This window comes from Sebastes umbrosus, chromosome 4, assembly GCF_015220745.1.
Source record: "Sebastes umbrosus isolate fSebUmb1 chromosome 4, fSebUmb1.pri, whole genome shotgun sequence".
NCBI lineage: Eukaryota > Metazoa > Chordata > Actinopteri > Perciformes > Sebastidae > Sebastes > Sebastes umbrosus.
In genome coordinates this window covers 12,659,704-12,687,235 of record NC_051272.1, presented here as the reverse complement: position 1 = coordinate 12,687,235, position 27,532 = coordinate 12,659,704, and the positions used below count along the sequence as shown (strand labels likewise).

At 42.1% G+C, this 27,532-nt stretch overlaps 2 protein-coding genes across 4 annotated transcripts; one reads left to right on the top strand and one right to left on the bottom strand.

The window, feature by feature from the left end:
• Nucleotides 1-1,155: 1,155 nt before the first annotated feature.
• LOC119486899 (gamma-crystallin M2-like) lies at nt 1,156-6,120 on the bottom strand. 2 transcript variants are annotated; one of them, XM_037767407.1, is made up of 5 exons: nt 5,913-6,120; nt 5,584-5,795; nt 2,833-3,010; nt 2,038-2,280; nt 1,156-1,434 (listed from the first exon to the last, which is right to left on the bottom strand). In XM_037767407.1, exons 3-5 carry the CDS (start codon nt 3,001-3,003, stop codon nt 1,156-1,158), a joined length of 693 nt encoding a protein of 230 aa, XP_037623335.1. In that variant the 5' UTR covers nt 3,004-3,010; nt 5,584-5,795; nt 5,913-6,120. The 2 variants fall into 2 exon arrangements, with proteins under 2 accessions (XP_037623335.1, XP_037623336.1); XM_037767408.1 differs by having other exon boundaries at nt 5,584-5,779.
• On the top strand, nt 5,605-27,532 carry nup160 (nucleoporin 160). 2 transcript variants are annotated; one of them, XM_037767404.1, is made up of 34 exons: nt 5,605-5,760; nt 8,125-8,233; nt 8,978-9,188; nt 9,427-9,649; nt 9,740-9,930; nt 10,492-10,728; nt 11,524-11,621; nt 12,720-12,804; nt 13,342-13,410; nt 13,638-13,721; nt 14,064-14,234; nt 14,325-14,424; nt 14,520-14,685; nt 15,748-15,881; nt 16,053-16,213; nt 17,440-17,576; nt 18,450-18,520; nt 18,895-19,045; nt 19,205-19,274; nt 19,829-19,927; nt 20,074-20,193; nt 20,370-20,465; nt 21,196-21,290; nt 21,548-21,644; nt 21,954-22,059; nt 22,183-22,343; nt 23,143-23,203; nt 24,151-24,261; nt 24,902-25,025; nt 25,338-25,439; nt 25,578-25,719; nt 25,886-26,011; nt 26,985-27,080; nt 27,286-27,532. In XM_037767404.1, exons 1-34 carry the CDS (start codon nt 5,664-5,666, stop codon nt 27,367-27,369), a joined length of 4,185 nt encoding a protein of 1,394 aa, XP_037623332.1. In that variant the 5' UTR covers nt 5,605-5,663; the 3' UTR covers nt 27,370-27,532. The 2 variants fall into 2 exon arrangements, with proteins under 2 accessions (XP_037623332.1, XP_037623333.1); XM_037767405.1 differs by lacking the exons at nt 5,605-5,760; nt 8,125-8,233 and adding an exon at nt 8,355-8,390.

Below are 27,532 nucleotides of genomic sequence, written 5' to 3'. Positions count from 1 at the left end.
GGTTGGTGTGTAGTTGTATTGTGATTGGTATGTGTGTAGTCGTATTGTGATTAGTTAGACGTAGTCGTATTGTGATTGGTTGGTGTTTAATCGTATTGTGATTGGTTGGTGTGTAGTCGTATTGTGATTGGTTGGTGTGTAGTCGTATTCTGATTAGTTGGTGTGTAGTTGTATTGTGATTGTTGGTGTGTAGTCGTATTCTGATTGTTGGTGTGTATTCGTATTGTGATTGTTGGTGTGTAGTCATATTGTGATTGTTGGTGTGTAGTCGTATTGTGATTGGTTGGTGTTTATAGTCGTATTCTGATTAGTTGGTGTGTAGTTGTATTTTTATTATTTGGTGTGTAGTCGTATTCTGATTGGTTAGTGTGTAGTCGTATTCTGATTAGTTGGTGTGTAGTCGTATTCTGATTGGTTTGTGTGTAGTTGTATTCTGATTGTTGGTGTGTAGTCGTATTCTGATTATTGGTCTGTAGTTGTATTGTGATTGTTGGTGTGTAGTCGTATTGTGATTGGTTGGTGTGTATTCGTACTGTGATTGTTGGTGTGTAGATGTATTATCTTTGGATTGTGTTTAGTTGTATTCTGATTGATTGTTGGTAGGTGTATTCTGATTAGTTGGTGTGTAGTTGTATTCTGATTGTTGGTGTGTAGTCGTATTGTGATTGGTTGGTGTGTAGTCGTATTGTGATTGTTGGTGTGTAGTCATATTCTGATTGGTTGGTTTGTAGTCGTATTCTGATTGGTTGGTGTGTAGTCGTATTGTGATTGGTTGGTGTGTAGTCGTATTGTGATTGTTGGTGTGTAGTCGTATTCTGATTGTTGGTGTGTAGTCGTATTCTCATTGATTGGTGTGTAGTCGTATTCTGATTAGTTGGTGTGTAATCGTATTCTGATTAGTTGGTGTGTAGTCGTATTCTGATTGTTGGTGTGTAGTCGTATTGTTGTTGTGTAGTGGTTTTGTGATTGTTGGTGTGTAGTCATATTCTGATTGGTTGGTGTGTTTTATAGTTGATCAGTAATTATTTAATAGTGACACATTTAAGTTCAGATAACTAATATCCACCTTTAACTGAATAATGTTTAGGTAAATGAAACAGACAGTTAACTTGATTTAAACTTTATTGCTATGGTCTCAGTGTTGCCATGGCGACTCTAATAGTATGAGTCATTGATGCGCCTCATGCTCATGAACCTCATGTTGCTCATGCCCATGTTCGTGAAGTTCCTGTACTCTCCAGGCCTCATGTACATCATCCTGCCTCTGTAGTTGGCCTGCTCGTACATCAGCCAGTGTCCGTCCATCACGTTACAGGACATGCAGTTGGACATGCGGTAACGATCCATGGTGTTGTCGCAGTCGTCCATCAGCTCGTGCATCATGCCTCCAAAGTTCTCCCTCTCGTAGATCTTCATCCTGTACGAGCCACGGTACTGAAACACATCCACAACCAATAATCAATAATCAGCAGTTACTGCCAACTATTACTGTCTCTCTGTGGACGCCTTGGAGTCCCTTACTGTCTATGAATTAGCCGGACTGTTGCTATGGTTACCAGCAGCTTTGTACTTTACACATTTTCAGTAATATTATAAAGACGAGTGCATTATATGAGACTGGACTCTGATTGGTCAAATATACTGATATATAAATGTCAGCACTGGGCTGTGATTGGTTGTGTAAGTGATGAAGGAGATGTCAGCACTGGGCTGTGATTGGTTGTGTAAGTGATGAAGGAGATGTCAGCACTGGGCTGTGATTGGTTGTGTAAGTGATAAAGGAGATGTCAGCACTGGGCTGTGATTGGTTGTGTAGTGATGAAGGAGATGTCAGCACTGGGCTGTGATTAGTTGTGTAGTGATGAAGGAGATGTCAGCACTGGGCTGTGATTGGTTGTGTAAGTGATGAAGGAGATATCAGCACTGGGCTGTGATTGGTTGTGTAGTGATGAAGGAGATGTCAGCACTGGGCTGTGATTGGTTGTGTAAGTGATGAAGGAGATGGCAGCACTGGGCTGTGATTGGTTGTGTGGTTACCATGGGGATCATACGGCAGGACCTGATGCAGTCGTTCATTCCCATCATGCTCTGGTAGTCGGAGTACTCGCCCCTCCTCAGGAAGTACTGGTTGCCCATGAAGTTGGTGCGGTCGTAGACCATGAAGCAGCCTCTCTCCACCCTGCAGGAGTGACACCTGCTCAGGTAGGAAGACATGTCGGCACAGTCGCTGCTGCACTCGTGGGAACGACCCTGGAAGTTCCTGTCCTCGTAGAACACCACCTGACCCACACACAGAGAGACCACCATGAACACTCTATTAGAATAAAAGAAATAAAACTCTGGAGAAACAATCAGAGCATTTTGGTTATTAGCAGGGCTATCAGTTGATTTGTCAAGTATTTATCAACATGGGAGTGGACAAATATGCTGCTTTGTGTAAATGTATGGATATATTTATTATTGTAAGTAAATTAACAACACAAAATGAGAAGCATTGAGAAGAAAGCAAACAACAGAGATGAGTGGAGATCCTTAGTCCCTGCCCTATGTGCCACAAGGCGCAACAAGGACTAAGTAAGTAAGTAGAACAGATAGAAAATGTGCAATAAATATGTGATGAACTATTTTAATGGATTGACAGCCCTAGTATATACTGTATATATTTACTGTATATATATACAGTAAATATATACTGTACATCAGTACTGTATTTATACTGTATGTAAGGGATAATGTAAATTATTATTTACTGAAGAAATAAATTATTATTGTGAAGATGTGTTATTGATCGCTGGAGGTTAGATAGAGGAAGTGATGCATGCTAGGACTTACCTTGCTCATCATGTTCATGTCGGTAGCGGACATATTGGCGTTTCGTTGTAGTGCTGCTCTGGTTGACTGCGGTGGACTGCTTTCCCACATGTGTGAGTGCAGGGCTTTTATACACCTGAGCGCCGCTCGCTGCTTTATGTGGCAGCGTGTTGAGTCAGCACGCTGACACATAATGCCTCTATGAAAGGGTTAACAAAGGGTTAACAAAGGGTTAACAAAGAGTTAACAAAGGGTTAACAAAGACTGGTGAGGCCTCAGCACCAGCACCACATGTTAACCTTTCACACCACACGTTAACCGTTCACACAACACATTAACTCTTCACTCAAAACGTTAACCCTTCACACAACACATTAATCCTTCACACAACACGTTAAACCTTCACTCAAAACGTTAACCCTTCTGAGAAAATGTTAACAAGTATAAAATTATTGACATCTTTCCACAATTCACATGTAAATTTACAGGACCAGAATAAATGAGAGCAAGTTTCAGGATGTGATTCGCAGAAGGAACAATTTACATGTATGTCACTCTTTAACTTTTGTAAGAAATGTTTCACTGGATAGAATCTGTGGATCAACTTAAATGACACCTCTTTTATCTTATTTGTTAGAAGCAACTTTTGCGGTAAGGACCAAACTTTCTTCCAGTCAATATCACTAACAAAATTACTCCAATAAAATGTTGTACTGTTGTACCGTTCTCTGTTAGAGCCCCACAGCTGTGGAACTCCCTTCCGGAGGAACTCAGGCTAGTAAACTCTGTTTCTTCTTTTAAAGGGACTGTTTATAACTTCTTACACGTATAAATCTACCGGGTTGGGATCCCATGCACGCTTGCGTGTGGCCGGTGTCTTTGCTCCTCTGCCTGCTTGCCTACACTCACACCGCGCGCATTCTCGCTGTCTCGCTGTCTCGCTGTCTCGCTCCACCTCAAGACGTGCATACACGCACACCACACACTGCAGAAGACTTAGTAGCTCTGAGAATATCTAGTGAATGTACAGTGGACGTTTGTGTAGAAATAACTGCTGCAGCTCCTCCAGACCAACAGAGGTTTCCCGTGTCTTGTGAAGTGACGGGGCTCCGCAGCGAGAAACGTTATCGTCTCCCTATGGGGGCAGTCGGGAGACGATAACGTTTCTCTTCCTGCTTCAGCCCCGGCACCAACCCGCTTTTCCTGCTTCGGCCCCGGAGGCTGAGGCAGCGGGGCTGAAGCAGGAAAAGCCAACACTAGGATCAGCAGTGATTCATGGAGAGACCTTCGTCTGGTCAGCTAACATTACTGCTAAGCAGCTGAAATATAGAGTGATATTGTGGTTTTAGCTGACGTGTGTCGCCTCACTGTTTTGAGCGATGCTCGTTCATGTCTATGTAGAGCGAGCAAAAGCGCGAGCCCGACGCTGACTTTCGTTGACTTAACGGCCACAGGTGTCGCTGTTAACAAGCATTTCTGAAAGTTACAAATAGTCCCTTTAAATCACGCCTCAAAACCTACCTTTACAGGAAGGCCTTTTTATAGCAATCCCTTGTTTTAAATTTCATTACTGTTGACTTTTTGGACAAAAGTCTTATGTTCAACATTTTATTTTGGCCTATGTTTTTATGTTTTTATTCTGTATTGTTTTTATCTTGATGTTTGCACTATTTCAATGTATGTAAAGCACTTTGGAATAATTGAGAGAATTAAATTATTAGTATTATTATTATTACTATTGTTATTATTATTATTAATAATAATTATTATTATTATTTTATTATTACTTTTTTTTAATTATTATTTATTTTATTTATTTACTTTTTCCTGCCAATCTACTGTTCAACACTCCAGTCCAGTAGGTGGCGGTAATGCACCTATAAGCTGGTTTGCCAACCACCAATAAACACAAAAGAAGAAGAAGAAGAAAAAGAAGAAGAAATGTAGGGGGAATCTACATGGTACAAGAATTTGTCCACTACTTTAAAGTCAAAACTGCTTCACCAAATGAAAATCTGCTCAAAGATTGTAGGTCAACCCCTTGAGAAATTCTATGACTCAGCCTATCATAATAACATCTTAAGGCTGGCTAACACCATCGTCTCTGACCCCAACCATGTTTTGAACAGTGAATATCAATTGTTACCATCAAATCGGAGATACAGGGTTCCACGATTTAATAAGGTTAGACTGAAGCACTCTTTTTTACACCAGTCAATCCTAAAACTAAATATGGAGCCTAATCCCAGATCAAATGTACGTTGAAGGGCCCTGAATATCGTCTTCTGTGGTTGTAATGTTTAAATGTACGTATTCTTGTTTCTTGACTTTGTCCTTTTTGTGATGTTGCAAATGGAGCTGCTTTTATGCAAAACAAATTTCAGATCTGTCTGACAATAAAGTATTATCTTATTATCGTATCGTACATTGTATAATTCCCAGCAATCTTTCTCTAAAAATGTCCTTAATTACAAGAAACTACAGTAAATTTAGGAGGAAATTACCCAATCTTCTAATGAATTACTTAAGGGCAACAGGAATAATGGAGATAATTTTATTATTATTATTGTTATTAATAATTATTAATTTGTATTTTCTGTTTTTTTATTGTTCTTTTTTATTATAATTTTTATTATTATTTATTTTTATTTTATTTTTTTCCTGCCAATCTACTGCTCCACACTCCAGTCCAGTAGGTGACGGTAATGCACCTCTAAGCTGGTTTGCCAACCTCCAATAAACACCCAAGAAGAAGAAGAAGAAGATTATTACTGTCTCTTTAAATATTTGAAGGGTGAGCGCGCGGCCTCTCCGTCCCGCTGACGTCACAGCTGCATGAGGAAGAGGAGAAGATGGCGACGGCGGTGTTGGAGCGCAGCTTCATCGAGATCTGTGGCTTTGAGAGGGAAACTCTGCACCGGTTCCGAGACGTGACCGTCAACCTGCCCGGTAACATGACCGTACAGCTCTGCTCCCGGTGTCCTCTCACCGACACACACATATATATATATATATATATATAGATGTTATTTGAGGACATGCTAACAGCAGCTAGCACCGCTAACACGCTGCTAGGTGTATGCTAACGCACCGTAACGTACCGGGGCCTGACGGAGAGGAACATCGGTAAACAAATCAACCTGTTAACGTTACAGTCACTTCCGTTAGCTCGCCACCACGGCACCTGTCCGTGTGAATGTAGCCGGGTTTCACAGTTATCCTCCATGGATCAGGTTAGCCTGGACCAGGTTTCATGAAGGCAGGGGCAAACTAGTTACCATGGAGATTTATTCTGTGGAGGCTGACAGACTGACAGACCATGTATGTGTGTATATACATACATACACATACATATACATACAGGGTCTGGAATTAGCAATCTCTGCGTATGTATGTATGCATATATATATATATATATATATGTGTGTATGTTCAATATGTTTATTGTCACGCCGGTTATACAGGTACAATCGTGTGAAATGCTTTTTGCTGGGAAGCTCCATTAAAAGTAATAAATTATATTACAATTATAAAAGGAAATACTTTGTACAAGGCATATTAAGAACATATACAGGCATATTAAGAACATATACAGTATATACAGTATAAGATATATGATTGAGGTACTTTTTGTGTGAGAAGGTGTCGTATGAATTATCTATTTAAAAGTCTGAACGCCTCGGGGAAAAAACTGTTCCTCAGTCTGCTGGTGTGATATATATATATATAGATACATATATCTATATATATATATAGATATGTGTATATATAGATATGTGTATGTATCTATATCTATATAGATATAGATATGTGTATATATATGTATATATATATATATATATATACATATATATATATATATATATATATATATACCGATCAGCCATAACATTAAGACCATTGACAGGTGAAGTGAATAACATTGATTATCTAGTTACAATGGCACCTGGCAGTCGGTGGGATATATTAGACAGCAAGTGAATATTTTGAACTTTGTGTTGGAAGCAGAAGAAAATGGGCAAGTGTAAGGATGTGAGTGACTTTGACAAGGGCCAAATTGTGATGGCTAGAGGACTGGGTCAGAGCATCTCCAAAACCTGCAGCTCTTGTGGGATGTTCCCGGTCTGCAGTGATCAGGACCTACCAAAGTGGTCCAAGGAAGGAAAACCGGTGAACCGGCGACAGGGTCAGACCCAAGGCTCATTGATGCACGTGGGGAGCAAAGACTGGCCCGTGTTGTCCAATTCAATAGAAGAGCTACTGTAGCTCAAATTGCTGAAAAAGTTAATGCTGGTTCCGATAGAAAGGTGTCAGAACACACAGTGCATCGCAGTTTGTTGTGTATGGGGCTGCGTAGCTGCAGACTGGTCAGGGTGCCCATGCTGTCTTAATGTTATGGCTCAGTCAATTCAATTTATTTTTATACAGCGTCAAATCATAACAGAAGTTATCTCGACCGTACTTTATAGTTTAGAGACCCAACAAGAAATCCCACCAAGAGCATTGCAACGCGCTGTGGAGAGAGACAATAATAGCACAGCAGCTGTAATAACTAATACAAGTAGGACTAATAATAAAAATCAATAGCAGTGGTTGTAAAAGAGTGGTAATACAACTATCGGAATTGATATCATTGGGTCGTCCTCAGACAGGCTTTCCAGCGGAGCTTCCAGCTATCTCAGTCCTCCATACATCTGGCTAGCTCGCCAGCACTCTCCACTCCTGCATCTCTCCTCAGTATGTCCATGTATGTTGGTGTGGGACGTCCCCGTGATCAATGCCCGTGCGTTGGTTCCCACAGCATCAGCATGCTTGCAGGGAGTTCTTGATGTCTTTGGCAGTGGCCAAGAAGCCTCATTCTCCAGGCTGCCACTTTCTCGCTTAGCCTAGGTAGTCCCTGGTACAGACGGAATGAATTAATGATGGTAGCAGTTGGTGTCAAGCAGGCAGCAGACGCGGCAGCAAATGCAACCACAATCCATGTGAAATCCTGATCGAATCCTGATCGGTGTATATATGTATGTGTGTATATATATATATATATTAGGGTTGGAGCGGTTCAGGTAAAAAATCGGTTCGCTAGTCCCCCCCACACACACACTTTCAACACCCATGTTTACCTACTTGATGTTATTATTATATGTTATTAGTATTACCTTATTACCGGGTTCAGGTGGAAATGTTCCCATGATTCTCTCTGTTATTATTCCACCACTGTGAGTTAAAGTGATGAAAGAGTGATAGCAGCTTCTCTGTTTCTCTGCTCTCGGTCTGGGCACTGAAACATTAATATGAACTCTTACCTGTGTGCAGGTGTGACTGCTCTTCCTGGAGGTGTGAAGTTTCCTGACAGTGCTGGAGCGTTTCACTATGACGAGAGCGGGAAGCTGCTGTCTGTCGTCAGTAACAGGTTCATTCACTGGTGAGTAACCAGTAAACGGTAACAGGTTCATTCACTGGTGAGTAACCAGTTACCGGTTCATTCACTGGTGAGTAACCAGTAACAGGTTCATTCACTGGTGAGTAACCAGTAACAGGTTTATTCACTGGTGAGTAACCAGTAACAGGTTCATTCACTGGTGAGTAACCAGTAACAGGTATATTCACTGGTGAGTAACTAGTAATAGGTTTATTCACTGGTGAGTAACCAGTAACCAGCAACAGGTTTAGATTTTATTTTATTTTATTGTTTTTAATAATTTTATTTTTTTTACCTGTGTATATTCTTTTTACTTATTTATCTACTTTTTGTATATATATGTTTTTCCTGGATCTATACTGGCTTATTTTATATTAATATTAGGTTTGTTAAGTTTCTTTGTACCGAGAATGTTATTATTGGGGACGTTTGTGAATGTTTGTTCTGTTGTTTCAAAATGAACAACAAAAAAAATATATATAATATTGAAAAAAAACAAAACAGGTTCATTCACTGGTGAGTAACCAGTAACCGGTGACTAGTAATCTGTAACTAGTATCCCATAACTAGTATCCCATAACAAGTACCATGTAACTAGTATCCAGTAAATAGTATCAGGTAAATAGTATCCGGTTACCGGTAACTAGTAACTATTATCCAGTAACTAGTATCCAGTAACAGGAAGAATTCATGTACTACTTCCTCTCTGAAGGTCCTTCTTTACTTAAAGTGTGTGTATGTGTGCAGGTGTACGTCAGGTGACAGCGTGCAGCTGGTGGAACAGTCTCTGGATGCCAACCTGCTGAACAATGCCGTCAGACTGCGTCTGTCTCACTGCAGCGTGCTGCCGGGCGGCGTCCACATCCAGGAGACCCTCAACAATGTCATCATCCTCATCTCCACCAATCAGAGCGTCCACAGGCTGGTGCTGCCTCACCCCTCACGCATGTACCACAGTGTGAGTAAATACACACCTCACTTCACACACATCTATACCTGTCTCTATATTTGTCTCTATATTTGTCTCTCTACCTGTCTTTCTACCGGTCTCTATACATGTGTGTACTGTCTCTTTACCTGTCTCTCTACCGGTCTCTCTACCTGTCTCTACCTGTCTCTCTACCTGTCTGTCCTGTCTCTATACCTTTGTGTCCTGTCTCTATACCTGTCTTATACCTGTTTCTATACCTGTCCAGGAACTGGTGACGGAGCTCCACATGCAGTCCATCTTCACTGATGTGGGGAAGCTGAGTCTACAGGACCCGTCTCACAGCGTCCTGATCCCCAGCTCTGTGGGACAGACGGGGAGTCCCAGCACCTCCACGGCCTGGATCAGTCCGTCCGGAGAGGCCCACTACGCCCTGGCTTCAGCTGCTGGAGGCATCATGGTGGTGTCTCTGCCCCCCCACGACACACAGGGTAAACAGCGGCTCTCTGCTCTCATATGGTGCTGGTCAGCTGTAGAAGGACTGCTTCTGAAGGCTGTCTATGTGTGTGTTTGTGTTGCAGGCAGCGTGTCGGTGGTGGAGCTGAAGAGGAGCTCCATGATGCAGAGGCTGTCAGGCTGGATGCCCTCCTCCATCCGGGGGGAACAGAGTCCGGCTGACCTGGTCCTCAGTCTGGCTGTCAGAGAGCTGGAGGAAGACTCCTTCATCTTCGCCCTCTGTCAGGATCACAAGCTGCGCATGTGGTCCTTCAGGGTAAGACTCCTCTCCAACCGATGAGCTTCACACATACAGCTGCTGTTCTGGGAGATGTAATTAGTTAGATAGATATTCAATTCAAATCAACATTAATTAATTCTCCAAAAGAAACAAAGAAAAAAACATAAATGAAACCATAAAGGCAGGTTTGGTTAAAGGTTTGTTTTTCACCCAAATACTACTTTCTGTACAAGCACTTACTGTATAGTTTTCAAGGTTCATTACACCCAAAAACTACTTTTTGTCTAACGAGTCAAAACTTCCACCTTTGACAGTATGACAGTTTAGCTCCCTGCTTTTCTACCAATGTATTTCAGCTCTTTTTTTGGATCAAGCAGTTCAGCTTTCAACTCTGCCAGTTTTACAATTCAGTTCCATATTTACAGCAATGCTTTGCAATTAATTTCAGCTGTCAGCATTCCCACGCATTTTCAGCAAGAGATGCATTTTCTAGTCTGCCATATTGACACCACTGATGACTCAGTATTTCCTGTATATAGAGTTTGTTAATAACAAGTACTGCATGATTAAAGAAATACTTGTTGCGTCCCCCCACAGGAGCAGGCGTGTCTGCTGGAGGCGGACATGTTGGAGTACATGCCGGCCTGTCGAGGTGTGAAGCGTCTGGCCGGTCAGGGTCACCGTCTGAGACTGGCCTTCTCCGCCGCCACCGGCCTCTGTTTGTGCGTCTACCTGGCCGTCCCTCAGAGAGGACAGTTCACCGTCCTGCAGCTGGTCGCCACCGACAACAACCGCTACAGTCTCGACCACATCTCCTCTCTCTTCACCACGCAGGTGAGCTGTGATGTCACTTCCTGCTCCAGCGTGCCTGTCCACATACACACAGTGTTTCCTCTCGGAGGGAGTTGTAGCAGCGGGGTTGACATTTTTTGATGCGCTTGCTCAGCACTTGGATTCTGTTATTGGGGCAGTTGTAAATAGCTTTTCAAGCAGCAGAAAACTTTCCTCAGATGTTAATTCTCCTCAGGTTTATCTACTGTATTATTTTATCCACCTTATTCTCAGGGGTGTTACTGTAGAAATGATTATGTTCGTAACTTCCGGTTAGGTAGCGGAAGTAGCAGTAAGCTAGTTGGAATATTTAATGGTTAAATATTCCAGTCTCTGTAATAGGATGTGATGGTCAATGATGTCGAAAGCAGCACTAAGATCTAAGAAGACAGATCCTTTGTCGGATGCAAGAAGGTCATTTGTAATTTTCACTAAAGCTGTCTCTGTGCTATGATAATCTAAATCCTGACTGATAATCCTCAAATAAATGAAATGGCATGATTTCATCCCGCTATTTTTTGCGTCTTGTGTCGGGGATCTCAATTTATCAACTTATCTTTCATCTTTTTGTTATGGCTACTCATTGTGGTGTCAACTCCGATATTTTAGATATATATCTGGAGGATGTGGGTGGATTTGGGCCAAGGGTAGAAGGAGCGGTATCTAGAGTGGGCTGTGCTACTGGAAGTCCACCGATGAGAACTGTGATCAGGACATGTAGTAGTAACAGAAACACATATACAGTAATAGATGTAATGAATACATGTATGAAGATGTTGTCTGTCTGTGTGTCAACAGGAGACTCTGGTGGATTTCGCTCTGACCTCCACAGACATCTGGGCTGTCTGGGTGGACGACTCCAACGCCACCGTGGTCAAATACATCAACTATGAACAGTAAGTCACATGATCTAATCTGAGCTGCTGTTGGCTTTTAACATCTGTCATTGGTCTCCTAACTTCCTGTTGCTGGCTACAGTAAATACAAGTAAAAAGTCTCCGTCCTGTTTGGTCCACTTGTCCATATTTGTGAGGAGGTCATGTGACCTGACAACATCTCATCAAATTAAAAAGATGATCTTTGGTGCAAAGTTAGCTTCAGAGTTAGCTTAGATTCAACCAGCTAGCTCAACAGACAGGAAGGTTAAAATCACACCAGTGATCTCTCTGGTCACGGCGAGGAGCGCTGAGAGTGCTGCAGGTTGATCAGTCCAGAATGCCTGAGATCCTTACTTCATCACCGTATATTCCATTATATTCTGAATTTAATGTTTTCCTGAACATAAATAAAAACATTGGTGTAGAGCTGACGCTGTGTTTAACTGAGGAGGAGCTCTGCTGCGTCCCTGTGTGTAACCAGCAGAGTGAACGTGTGTTGTGAACCTGCCTGTAGACTCATCTTACTATCTGAATAATGAGCCCTTTAAATAGCAGGAAAATACTTCACCAGACTTTAGATCAGGCTTCTGTTGGTCAATGCTCCAACAAAGCGCCTGACCACACCTCATTTTAAGACCAACACGCCCATGGGCGATCAGATGGGCGCAAGTACATCTGCTACGTACACAACGTGGGCGCTGGGTGTGAAAATGACAACAGCGTCGGTCTGAAACTAGCAATGATAGTTCCGCTGTGATGTGCGGCGATGTCAGACAGATAGGACCCTGAATAACAGAGTTGGACACTAAAGACATGAGGTCACAATACACATCAAAGCTGATTGGTCAGATCACAGTGAGCTGAGAGCTGGTTGGTTAACATGGTGCTCCAGCTGATTGTATCTCTGCTGCTCCGCCTCGATCACAGCTTAATTTACCTTTATTACACAGTGTTGTTGAATACTCGATGGACATCGCCCTGATTGGGTTTATTTCACAACAATGACCGGCTCGCTGTACATTATCTCTTACTTAATGTTAAAATACATCATCTCTAGTGGCCCCTCCTCCTGTGATATTGATCCTGTGTGTGTTTGTGTGGTTGTGTGTTGTCCAGTAATACAGCAGGTCAGTGGAACCAGGTGTTTGTTCAGCCTCCACCTGAAGAAGAAGTCCATATCGGAGTGGACCAGGACCCCAGAGTAAGACCAGTCACACTGTGACCTCTGACCTCCTCATTGATCGATAAAATTATCTGATACAGCTGAATTTAGAACTGAAACAATAAATCAGTTAATCATGTTTGTTCCTCAGGAAAAACTCAGCACAAAGACAGAAAGGTGAAATATAAATAATTAGAAGTATATGAAAAAGAATAAGAATAGAAATAAAAATAGAAACTACACAAAATAATTTCAAGTCAAAATTACAAGCCAAGCATTAAACATAGACACAGTACTCACCATCAGTGTTGTACTTAAACTAATACAGCAGTACTGTGTCAGTGACATACTGGTGATTATTAGTAGCAGCAAAGTAAAGAAGATCTACTACAGAGTACACCAGAATAGTATATAACATGATAAAGTAATATGTGTATAATGTACAGCCTTCACAGTAATGATTGAAATGAAGCAACACAAATTGTATCCAGGTGATGAGGTGTGTTGTCATGATAACTGAGCTGACTGTTCATTCATCATGTCTGATTAAATACTGTATGTGTTGTGTGTTAACAGGAGACGTACCTGGAGGTTCTCTTCTCTCCTCTACGCTTCACAGCTTCAGCCATAGTTAAAGCTCTACAGGTGAGAAACTACCTGGTATAGTTAAAGCTCTGCAGGTGAGAAAGTACCTGGTATAGTTAAAGCTCTACTGGTGAGAAACTACCTGGTATAGTTAAAGCTCTGCAGGTGAGAAAGTACCTGGTATAGTTAAAGCTCTACTGGTGAGAAACTACCTGGTATAGTTAAAGCTCTACAGGTGTGAAGCTACCTGGCTTTGCTGATGATGACGTGTGTTTTCTGTGTCTCAGATCTACCGCCGAGGCTCAGAGAGGATCACTGATCTTTCCTGGGAGAGTCTGAAGAAGGAGGTGACGGTGGCTGTGGAGAGTGAGGTGAGTTACTGCTTAACCCTTTAAGAAACACCTGCACCGCTAGTTAGCTAGCCAGCCTGCTAATTTCTCCATGTTTTAATGCTACACTGGTTCCAGAAAATGAGCTGAACAAAGATGTCACTCATCTGGCGATAGCGATGTGTTACGGTCGTTTCTAGCGGAGCGTTGTTACGGTCGTGTCCAGCACAGCGATGTTACACTTTAGAAGAAGACGGGAAGTGTTGTTCTGGTTTCCTTCCTGTGACAGTGCAGACAGTAATCTGTTCTCCTTTCTCTCCTTCTGTCTCTCCTGTCTCTCCTCCTGTCTGTCTCTCCTCTTCCTGTCTGTCTCTCCTCCTCCAGCTGCAGAGCAGTGTGACAGAGTTTGAGTTTTCTCAGGAGGAGTACCGTCAGCTGCAGGTGGAGTTCTGGTCCAGGTTCTACGCCTGCTGTCTCCAGTACCAGGAGGCTCTGTCCCTGCCTCTGGGTCTGACTGTGAGCCAGAGCACCGGCATGGTCTGTCTGCTGAAGACGGTCAGTGTCCCTCTCTCTGACACCTATGGACACACCTGTGGAGACGGACCACTAAAGTCTTTAAATCTTTTTAATGCTTGTGTGTTTCAGGGTTTCGTGTCGTTCCTCCTGCCGTGTTTCGCTGTGGATCATCTCTACCTGTCTTATGATGAGTACCTGTTCTCAGAGGACGAGACGCCCATCGCTGAAGGTGATCACGCTGTCATGTGACCACGCTGTCATGTGACCACGCTGTCATGTGACTTGTCAGATCCTGATGTGTGTTATTGTCATGTGACCTGTCAGATCCAGATGTGGGCCGTGACGTGCTGCAGCTGGTTCAGTGTCTGCGGCTGGTCAGTGATGCTGTTTCTGGAGAGATGGCGTATGAGATGGAGAAAGCTCTGGAACACCTTCAGTCACCTGAGAGGGCTGCAGAACTCGTCCTGGAGAACCTGCTGTCCAACGACAAGTCAGTCACCTCACTTTATAATCAATAATATTAATTAATACACTCTATTATCAATAATATTAATACACTCTATTATCAATAATATTAATTAATACACTCTATAATCAATAATAATTAATACTCTAAAATAAATCATATTAATTAATACACTCTATTCACAATAATATTAATTAATACACTCTATTATCAATAATATTAATTAATACACTCTATAATCAGGGCTGCACGGTGGTGCAGTGGTTAGCACTGGCGCCTCACAGCTAGAGGGTTGCAGGTTCGAATCCAGCTTGGGACCCTTCTGTGTGGAGTTTGCATGTTCTCCCCGTGTTAGCGTGGGTTTTCTCCGGGTACTCCGGTTTCCTCCCACAGTCCAAAGACATGTAGGTTAGGTTAATTGTGGACTCTAAATTGCCCGTAGGTGTGAATGTGAGCGTGAATGGTTGTCTGTCTATATGTGTTAGCCCTGCGATGGACTGGCGACCTGTCCAGGGTGTACCCTGCCTTCGCCCAATGTCGGCTGGGATCGGCTCCAGCCCCCCCGCGACCCCTAACGGGATAAGCGGTTGCAGATGGATGGATGGACACTCTATAATCAATAATAATAATTAATACACTCTAAAATCAATCATATTAATTAATACACTCTATTATCAATAATATTAACCACCAGATTCCACAAATCTGTTGGCTCCGATTCATAAGGGTCTGTGATTTGCTATTGTTCTGGCCCCTCCCCTGGGACCACTTTGCCTTGGGAGACCCTACCAGGAGCTAATGCCCCCGACAACACAGCTCCCAGGGTCACTGGGGCTCACAAACCTCTCCACCATGTTAAGATGGCAATTCATTGGAGGGGTTTGATAGACATTATAATGAATATCAGATTATGTTTAATAAACCATATCATGAATAATATTAGATTATGTTTTCTAAACTTTACAATTAATATTAGATTATGTTGAATGAACTTTACAATGAATAATATTAGAATATGTTTATTAAGGTATGTAAAATCCTCAGCTGTAGTAGTTTTATTTAAACGTGATGTCGTGTTTCCTGCAGTGACAACGTGATCGAGGACATCCAGAACAAACTGCAGGACATTCGTAATCCGATGGCGGCCATGATGGTCCTGCTCAGGGAGATGGACCTGGAGACGGACTCAGAGGTCGGAGAAGAAGGACCCCTCGCACCTGGTGGGTAACAGCTGATCCACTTTACTCCTGGTTCAGATCTATAGACCCCTGTGGACTCCTGTTTCAGATCTATAGACCCCTGTGGACTCCTGGTTCAGGTCTATAGACCCATGTGGACTCCTGGTCTCTGATGTGTGGTGTGTTTAGTTGTCCCTGCTCTATGTCTTGCAGGTCAGAGCCTGAACCTGAGGATCAGCCTGTCTCAGCTGTACGGCAGCAGCTCGGCGGTGTCGCTCGTCTGTCAGGCCGTGTGTCACATGACCATGACCAGAGCGCTGTTCTGTAGAGACCTGCTGATCCTGCAGAAACTATACCTACGCTTCGGAGACAACGTACGCACACACACACACACACACACACACACACACACACACACACACACACACACACACACACACACACACACACACACACACACACACACACACACACACAATGGGTGGATGAATGAATGGATGAATCAAAACAACACGAGGCAGATCCAGTCACTCAGAGCTGTAGACCGTCAGCCCCCCAGTTGGCTGCACTGGCGAGCTCACGACCGCCGCTATGCACTGCTCTCATAAGGCGGTTAGAGCTGATAACGCTGTCCTGACCGACGGCGTCGTTTCTGAAGCGTAGCACCCACCCTCCGGTCCCCCCCCACAGGTTAACACTGTTAAGCTCTGTTCACACCAAGAGCCAGGCAATAAATTGGTTTGAGGCTGTGTGGTGAAATCCTCTCAGCGGGGCTGTGTGGTTATTTTGATCAATATTTTGATCACGATTATTTATCATGATTATTCATTGATTTTAGATATAAATATCACATATACATTTAAATATACAGAGCGCTGTTTTCACTTCCATGTTGTGCTAAATTCCAACAGTCAAACACTAAATGTTTTACTGTGTTATTGTCCTATCGTGGTTATTGGCATAAAAACACAATTCAAACGATTAGGAAATAAATTATTTTATTTTTATTGATTAAAAGAATCTTTGAATTAGTAGTCGTAATTATATATTATTAGCTGGTTAGAGCTACAGTAGTGTTAGGAAGTTAAACAGGTCATAATTCTCTCTATTATTTATTTCATATTGTTGTGAAAACATCTCCTTCAAACTACTGGAGTTATTCAAGTTTCTCACCAGAAATCCAATGTTACATGATTACATTTGAACGCATCACGATGTAATAATCTACCATCCGCCTGCGTGCGTGTTATAATGTGTGTGTGTGTGTGTCTGTTATAATGTGTGTGTGTGTGTGTGTTATAATTTGTTATAATGTGTGTTATAATGTGTCTGTGTTATAATGTGTGTTATAGTCTGTGTGTGTGTGTGTGTGTGTGTGTGTGTGTGTGTGTGTGTGTGTGTGTGTGTGTGTGTGTGTGTGTGTGTGTGTGTGTGTGTGTGTGTGTGTGTGTGTGTGTGTGTGTGTGTGTGTGTGTGTGTGTGTGTGTGTGTGTGTGTGTGTGTGTGTGTGTGTGTGTGTGTGTGTGTGCGCGCGCGTTATAGTGTATGTTATAGTGTGTGTGTGTGTGTGTGTGTTATAATGTGTGTCTCTGTCTCTCAGGTGTTTCTAGGTGGGGGGGCTCAACTGCTGCAGCTCCAGCAGGACCTGATCCCTCGGAGCTCCAACCTCCTCTCCTCCTATCACCTCCTCAAACACATCAGTCAGAGCCTGGCCTCCTCCGTCCCCATAGACATCATGTGAGTACACACAACTACACACACACACACAGTTCTTAATCATTTATTTTGTTCTGGAAGGAAAAACTATTAACCCCCTGAGACCAGCGATCCTGTCCGACTTTACTGCCTCTCAGAGGTTCTATAGGTTCAGTTTTAGAGTGAAGATACTGGTATCATATGAAAATATAAAACCTGATGAATCTATTGGTACCAACCATGTCATACTAGCTTGTTGTGAAGGAGGTTAAATAACGCTACAAACTTACACTAAATTTTGACGAGGAAAAACTGTCATGGTCATTTTCAAAGGGGTCCCTTGACATCTGACCTCCAGATATGTGAATGAAAATGGGTTCTATGGGTACCCACAAGTTTCCCCTTTACAGACATGCCGAGATTTGAATATTTCTGCATACTGGGGTCCCTAAACAGTCTTGAATTACATAAATTGGGTATCACTGTAAAGCTGAGACTCTTGTGGATCAAAGTAGATTGACAATAAGGGGGTTTCAGAGCAGTTTACACAACACAATTGCTCGCCATCCAATCGCCTATGGTGTTCCACAAAGTCTTGGTGTCTTAATGTGGTATTTTAGAGGGATTATTGATCATTTTTATCAATTCTCCAGTGGTAAAAAATGGTTCAATTAAGCCCCAAATCTGATGATCCAAATCTCCAAAAATTGCTGCAACAACTTATGAGACATAATAGAGCATGAGGATGATCATCATATACTTCTATCATAATGTTCTAAACCCTTATACACTTTCACTATTTATTTTACTTAATTTAATTCATGTTTATTTCTGATTTCTGATTAAAACAACTTGACCCACATGTAGAAAGTGTTCACATAGATTGACTGACCTCTGACCTCTGACCTCCTGCAGAGACGCTAACCTGCAGCACCTCACAGTGTTGGAGCTGTCTGACACCCCGGCCCTCTCCACCAACAGATCAGGTCAGAAACACTGAACTCAGATCAGTTTCATCACGTCTGTTTTCCCTCAGAGAGATAACAATAGTCCCTTTAATACAGTTACTATTATTAAAGTTCACTGTGTTTATGAGGTACTAATAGTCCTTTTAATACAGTTACTGTTATCAAAGTTCACTTTATGAGGTAATAATAGTGCCTGACATGATGTTCAGTGTGTGTGTGTATGAGGTAATAATAGTGCCTGACATGATGTTTAGTGTGTTTATGAGGTAGTGTGTTTTTGAGGTAATAATAGTACCTGACATGATGTTTAGTGTGTTTATGAGGTAATAATAGTACCTGACATGACGTTCAGTGTGCATACTAGGTAATAATAGTGCCCTCTGTCTCAGCAGTGTTGAGTCCTCAGACGGTGGTGGAGCTCTTCTATCAGACTGTAGCCAGGAAGATGATCATCTCTCAGATTTACTCTCAGCAGCAGAGTAACTCTCTGCTCAACTGGAGTCACATTATCTCCAACGTGGTCAACCTGCTCGCTCAGCTGCTGTATCCTTTATTCACCTGACAACACACTGAGCAGGTGTTTTTTCCTACACACCCTCAGGAAGGCAGTAATCATACTTTTATATTTTATTTATTCTGGTGACTTCCTGTCTTCACCTTGGTGTAGTGGTTTGTTGTTGAATCTTAACCGGCGTCTCCCAGTTGGCCCAGTAACCCTGGTTTCCAGTTCCCAGAGTGTCTGATGGCCAACTGTCAGTACACACAGCTGCAGGTGGGTTTGAGTTTATTATGTTCTTCATCACTGACTCTTCTAATGTACAGCTAGCAGGTCATTGTTGTGAAAGAATCCCCGACAGGGCGATGCTGCACCCCGACACGGTGTGACCGGCTCGCTGTACATTATCCCTTACATATTGAACCATAACCCCTGTATCATGATACGTATCGTATCGCCAGATTCTTGCTGATACACAGTCTTAGAGGTCTCCCTGATCAGCTGATCTCTGTCTCCTCTCTGATCAGCTGATCTCTGACTTTTCTGTGTGTGTTGATGTGTAGAGCTCTGACAGAGCAGGGAGAGGCTGCAGTGTGATAATAAATACTAGTCTTCAGCCCTGGAGCCCGTTTATTAACGGGTTTCAGTAACCATCTCTGAATAAAATGATTTTTCTTATCCATCGCGTTTCAAGCAGCCTTTACCAAATCGCGATGACAATGAAAATATGATTCATTGGTCAGCCCTGGTCTGTTATATCTCTGTATTGTGTTGTTGATGGCAGAGCGTCTCAGGTGTATCTCACCTGTATGTTGTGTGTGTGTGTGCAGGAGTACGTGCGTCTGATTGGTCCGTGGTGTCAGGTGAACATCGGCTCCTGTCGTTTCATGCTGGGTCAGTGTTACCTGGCCAACGGGGAGGGCCAGAAGGTGGGTCACAACAACCACACCTGTGTTTTTACAGTGTGTAGACTGGAAGCAGAAACTGGTGGTGCTGGTTTCTGTCGACTCCTCATATCCCCCTGTTGTATCTGTCGACTCCTCACATACCCCTATTGTTGGTATTTTCTCCTCAGGCTCTGCAGTGTTTCCAGGAGGCAGCGACAGAGGTGGAGAAGGAGGAGTTCCTGATGAAACTGACGGGCAGCGAGGATGAGGAGGCTGCCTCGACCCCCAGATTACAATACTACAACAAGGTACACATGAAGAACCGAGAACAATATAGATGGAGGAAACCACCAGTCCATTAGTGAGACAATGGTCTGTGTTTTATTCAGTGTTGTGACCGTGACTGTGAAACTACACAGAACTGAAATATTTTATTTATATATATTATATACAGTATTTCCACATATTGATTGTGTGTGTTTAGGTGCTGCGGCTGTTGGAGGATGTGGGTCTACCTGAGCTGGTCATCCAGTTGGCCTCTTTGGCCATAACAGAGGCCGTCACCGACGTCAACAGCCAGGTAACATTTAACAGACAGGTAAACAGCCAGGTAACATTTAACAGACCGGTAAACAGTCAGGTAACATTTAACAGACAGGTAAACAGCTAGGTAACATTTAACAGACCGGTAAACAGCCAGGTAACATTTAACAGACAGGTAAACAGACAATTATACTTATGTCTGTTTATATTAATGTTTTTGTTTTGCACTAATGTGATGTCACTATGATGTGACTGTTTGTAATGGGAGCTGTGGTGAGAATTATTAAAGGACCAGCGTGTAACATTCAGGGGAATCTGTTGGCAGAAATGTAATATCATATTATTAAGTATGTTTTCATTAGTATATAATCAACTGATAATAAGAGGGGTTGTGTTTCCGTTAGCGTAGAATGATCCGTTTATATCTCCATAGGGAGCTGGTCTTCTCCACAGAGTCCTCCATGTTTCTACAGCTGCCCAGAACAGAAAAAAAAAACTCTTAACTTCCTGGTTGGAGCGCAGTCGATAATGTTACTCTCTCTGGAGGGAACGTTCATGTTTTCACGTCGTTGCCGTAGTTCTGCTGCACGCTTTGCACACGGCAGTAGTTGTAATCTGCAACCTCACCACTAGATGTCACTAAATACTACACAGTTCCTTTAAGCTTTTTCTCTTGGTTGAATCCATTTCCCAAATTATTTAATGTTTGTTTCTACATATTTCTCTTCTAATATGATGTATAGATATAAATTTGTGTTTGCCTTCAGGCGGCTCTGTGGACTCGAATATTCAAACATCACCTGGATCTGGGACACAACAGTGAAGCTTATGAAGCGCTCACCCAGAACCCAGACTGCAGCATGTATGTACATATACACACACATTTATTTATATATATATATATATATACAAAATTAAAGAAGTGAGAAAGTGTAAAGACACTTGTTCACGGGACAATATTGATATTTTTACACATTCAAAAGACATAAATATTAAAAGCTTGTCAGAGTGACTGATGACAGTTAAACATGAATAAAACAGGAGATTTTGATGATTAATGATGATTAAAAATGTATTTATTTTCTGTATAAACTAACTCTGTTGCTGTTGTGGTGTCAGGCAGCTGGATTGTCTCCGTCAACTGGTGGTGGTTTTGTGTGAACGTTCTCAGCTGCAGGATTTAGTCCAGTTCTCCTACGTCAACCTGCACGACGAGGTAAAACCTTCCCCTGACCCCTCACCATATATAATAATACATTAATATAGAATAGAAATAAATTAATAATTATTTCTTATTGAAGAATAGCCACTAACAAAGCTCCGCTAATTCTGTGATAAACAAATTTAATTTCCTTTAAATTCTTCACAATAAAAGTCCACCGTTATTTAGTTATTTAAAGGTTTTTAGTATGAACCAGCAAAATGTGGAAATGTTGGGTTTACGTCAGCAGTAACTGAACACGACTCTGATCCAGCTGAAAGCCAAACAGTATTGTTGTGTCGTTAACTGTTGTGTCGTCACCAGGTCGTCGGTATCATCGAGTCTCGGGCCAGAGGTTTGGACCTGCTGGCTCATAATTACTACGAGCTGCTGTACGCCTTCCACATCAACAGACACAACTACAGGAAAGGTAAGACTACTGCAACAACACCTCAGTGTTTAATCTCACTGTACATATCTGACATTTTAATACGAACTATTATGAACTAACCAGACTCTGTCTTTTTGTATTTTATCACATGAATGTGTTTAGCTGGGACGGTGATGTTTGAGTTCGGGATGCGTCTCGGTCGAGAGGTTCGGACGCGTCTTGGCCTTCAGAAACAGGTGAACTGTTACCTGGCTGCTCTGAACTGTCTTCGCCTCATCAGACCAGAGTACGCCTGGATCGTCCAGCCGGCCTCCGGAGCTGTGGTACGACACACACACACACACACATACATATACAGTATACTGTATATACACATACATATATATTAGGGCTGTCAAAGTTAACATATTAAAGAAATTTGTGATATTAAAAAAAAATGTCATTAACATATTATTATGAGGTTAATGCAAATTTGTTTTAATGTCACTAATTTCTTTTTCGCATTAACGCAAATTTGTTTTGTCACTAATTTCTTTGATATGTTAACGCAAATTGGTTTTAATGTCACTAATTTCTTTTAACGCGTTAACGTAAATTTGTTTTAATGTCACTAATTTCTTAAACGCGATGACGCAAATTTGTCTTAATGTCACTAATTTCTTTTTCACATTAACGCAAATTCTTTTGGTCACTAATTTTTTTAATATGTTAACGCAAATTGGTTTTAATTTCACTAATTTCTTTAATGCGTTAACGTAAATTCGTTTCAATGTCACTAATTTATTTTTTTGCGTTAAGTTAAAATTCCTTTTAATGTCACTAATTTATTTTTTTGCGTTAAGTTAAAATTCCTTTTAATGTCACTAATTTCTTTAACGCGTTAACGCAAATGCAGTACCTGTGAGGGTTTCTGGACAATATTTGTCATTGTTTTGTGTTCATTGATTTACAATAAAACAGATATATACATACATTTGCATAAAGCAGCATACTTGCCCATGATTAATCACGATTAAATGTTATCGATAGACAGTATAAATATATGCTAACAGAGCAGGACCTGCATGTTGAATGATGTTCTCAGTGTGGTTGTTGGTGTAAATAAAGCTGTTTGTGTTGCAGTACGAGCGTCCAGGAGCGTCTCCAAAGAGGAACTCTGATGGAGAGTTTTCTTCTGAACCAGGTGACATCAGCCGTCTTTAACAAAACTTTATTAGCAACCTCTCTGTGGACAGACACAATCATTCCTCTGCAGCATCACTAGTGTTTTAAGTAATGATAATGGCTTAATCTAAGTTATATAGTACGTTTCTTCACAGAGTTACAAAGTGTTTAAGGGTAAAACAGAGTAAACAGGACGACAATTACATGACAAAAAGAATATTTAAAGTTAAACAAACTAACAGGTTAATACACGACTGTGTTGAATACTCGACTCTGATTGGTCAATTACAGCCTTCTACAGTCTGTTATTTCTTTATAACAGACCGTTACTACGTATAACAGACCGTTGCTACGTATTAAAGACCGTTGCTACGTATAATAGACCGTTGCTAGCCGTGTAATAAGCGTGATAATGTATTTCATGTTCGCCCTGAAGGGGTTTATATCACATCATGACCCGCTTACTTAAAACATAGTTAAAGTTTAAGAAAAGGATTTGTGATAACAGTAACTTACTTTGGTAAAATAATGTCAATAAAATCCAGTTATTACTGATCATTAGTCATAATAATATAAACATTATAAAGTGTCCAACATTAAACAGTCAACAGGACTTTTCTGTAGAGTTGGATCTTGTCAGACAGGAAGTCCTCGGGATGTGTGGTTTATAGTGAGGACGCTGCCCCCTGGTGGACGAGGACGTGGTAATACAGACACTAGATATGGTGCTTTCACCAGTGAAATCAATACTTTTTCTATTTAGTCTGGTTCGTTTTCACAGTGCACCAATTAAAGCAGACTAAATAATAGAAATGATGTGCTGAGGGTCTGTTTGGTCTCCAGAGCTGCAGCTCCACTCTGACTGGTTACTGATCTGCTGTGAATCTCTTCTCCTCCACAGTTTGATTAAAACGGACTAAATGCTAAACTAACCCTAAATGATCTGATCCTTGTTTCCTCCTACAGTCAAACGTCAGGTCGACATCCTGGAACTCAAGGACCTGGAGAAGGAGTACATCCTGTCCCGCAGCCGCCTCACCCTCGCCCAGCACCACCCGCCGTCTGCCGCCATCGCTGGTACGCCATTACACCTTCTAAGCCTTCTACACCTTTAACGCCCTCTAACCTTCTACACCTTTAACATCTTCTACACCTTTAACATCTGCCTACCCGAGGTTGTCTACCTGAAGTTTCCTCATGTTTCCATCAGAGCAGAGATCTGAGATCATTAGTAACCAAACAAAGTGTTTTTTCTTTCTTGGGTTTAAAGTTAAATATTAAATGTGGCTGTTCTTTACCCTGTCTGTCTGTCTCTCTCTAACTGTCTGTCTGTCTGTCTCTAACTGTCTGTCTGTCTGTCTCTCTCTAACTGTCTGTCGGTCTGTCTGTCTGTCTCTAACTGTCTGTCTGTCTGTCTCTAACTTTCTGTCTGTCTGTCTGTCTGTCTCTCTCTAACTGTCTGTCGGTCTGTCTGTCTCTAACTGTCTGTCTGTCTGTCTGTCTGTCTCTCTCTCTGTGTCTCTAACTGTCTGTCTCTCTAACTGTCTGTCTCTCTCTCCCTGCCTCACTGTCTGTCTCTAACTGTCTCTATTGCTCTGTCTGTCTCTAACTGTCTGTCTGTCTCTCTCTCTCTCTCTCTCCCTCTCTCTCTCTCTCTCTCTCTCTCTCTCTCTCTCTAACTGTCTGTCTCTCTGTCTGTCTGTCTGTCTGTCTGTAGGCGGTGCCTCAGCAGTGGAGATGGTGTCCCTGTTGGTCCAAACAGGACTGTTTGACTCGGCTCTGTCCGTCTGTCAAACCTTCAACCTGAACCTGACTTCAGTCTTCGAGGGTCTGACCTTCAAGTGAGTTCCTGCTTCATGACATCATCCTTTGTTTGTTTGAAACCAAGATGGCTGCAGCAGCGAGCGTCAACATGTATTCACTAAATCTGTTTCTATTTGTCACATTGAGCTTTTATCCACAACGACAACTTTCACACCTCAGCCAAGTAGATTTGTTTTTATTTTCCGGTGTTTCCACTCAGTTTTGTTCACGTTTCCATCCACTGGTTTTCACGTGTATAATAACAGGTGGATGGAAACACACCTGATGACACGGTGAGGAACATAACCACAAACACATGAAGAAGAAATGTCGCCATGTTTGTTTTTCAGGTGCATTAAGCTTCAGTTTGGGGGGGAGGAGCCTCAGAATGAAGCCTGGAGCTGGTTGGCTGCTAATCAGCTGTCGTCTGTCGTCAACACCAAAGAGTCCAGGTGTGATCTCTGTTATTGATTATCTCTGTTATTGATTAGTATTAGATTCACATAGCAAACCACAGGTCTGTTTAAAATCAATCACTATGTTGACCAATCACAGCTGCTTGTTTACTCTGTCTCTTCTTCTGTGGTCAGTGCTACAGACGAGGCGTGGCGGCTGCTGGCCTCCTACCTGGACAGGTATCCCTCTGCTAACGGACAACACCAGCGCTGTGTCATCAACAAGTTGCTGTCACATGGCGTCCCTCTGCCCGATTGGCTCATCAGGTCTTACAAGGTGAGAGTTCAGCCAATAGGGAGGAGGGATAGTTTATCTTGAATTAATAAATCATGAGAGCCGCAGTCTTTCCCATGATGCAGCTCTGTCTCTGCTGGTTATTCTCCCATGATGCAGCTCTGTCTCTGCTGGTTATTCTCCCATGATGCAGCTGTTTCTCTTACAGGGCGTGGACGCTGCGTCTCTGCTGCGTCTCTACTTAAACTTTGACCTCCTGGACGCTGCAGCTGAGCTGGTGTTGGAGTACGTGGACGCTCTGCTTGGGAGAGGACACCAGTACTTTGGAATAGAGGTAAAAATACTTGAAGAATTGGACCGATAGGCCGATACCGATGTTTTTTATTTCGTTTTTGCTGTTATTCAAAAACCTCTTCAGTATAAAACAATAACTGAACTGTTTTAAAGTCTCTGAATCAGCACAAATTCAATCAGACAAATAAAACAACCTTTAATATAAACTTCTGTCACGTGAAATTTTAAAAATAACTCCTTTTCAGCTGATCTACAACTAACGACTCAATGAGAAGAATGTTTCAGTACAGCCCAACAAAAATATTACTTTTATAAATTAAATGTAAAAGTGATTAAAACATAATCAGTTTTTCTCTCACATAGACTTCACTTGGGCGGGACACCCGAGTATTAACGGCCGCCTGAGTATATGTAGCAACCTATTTTAGCATTGTTCATTTTTATTCTTTTATCCGTCTGAGAGAACGACGCCATCCATGATTGATTAACTAGAAGACTAGTAGCGTCAGAACGCCGTCGGGGAGCCAATGGAGAGCTCCGTTCTGCTGGTTCAGCCTCGCTGTCTCGGCTGTCCGAGCTGGGCCGACCCACGGCGGGGTCGCGGGACTACGATGCAGCGGCTCGACATGCTGCTGCACTCTGATCACCTGGGACTGGATCCCAGTATGAGGGACGGACTGGATCCCGGTATGGGGGACAGACTGCTGCACGTTCCCACTGTAACTTAAACTTAAAATTTGAAGTGCTGTTGTCAGAGACTGACTGCAAATAAGCAACACAACAGTTAAACATCGTCCATCAGAGAATGCCGTCTTGTCTACCGATAGGCTGATGGCCGTCAACTAGGAGAATATCGGCAGATATATTGGTGCAACTACCTACTAGTTATACTTCAAATAATACTAATATTGTGATATTTGAAAAGTAAACGATCAGCAGAATGAACCACAAAGATATTTAATGACTTGTTTTAACAGAATGATGAATTACTTTTATTGTATTTATTGTCTCAGAGGCCGCTGTCGGCGACGTCGTCTTCCGTCTGGCTGCCGTACACGTCCATCGATCAGCTGTTGCAGACTCTGAAAGAGACACAGACCAACAGCAGCGTGAGTCATCATCACTTCCTGTTTTCGTCTCACTGCATCACTTCGTGTTTACGCTTCACTGCATCACTTAGTGTTTATGTCTCATTGCATCACGTCCTGTTTACGTCTCACTGCGTCACTTCCTGTTTACTTCTCATTACATCACTTCCTGTTTACACTGTGAATCAGTTTAATGAGCGATCTGTTTGCCGTCGTCTGTTTTCAGATTTATAATAAAGTTCAAGACAAACTGGACGATTATCACAAACTGGTGGCGCAGACGACTAAACGAAGACTCGTCACTCGTTAGAGACTCATCATGTCAGCTGAACCACTGCGACCAATCACAGGCTCACACATTAAACCTGATTAAAGATGTCTTTAGTTTTTTATAATAATCGTCTCTTTTGTACTTGTTATGTTTTTCCATCAGAATGTAAATTATGATGAAATTAAAGTGTTTTCTTGCATTT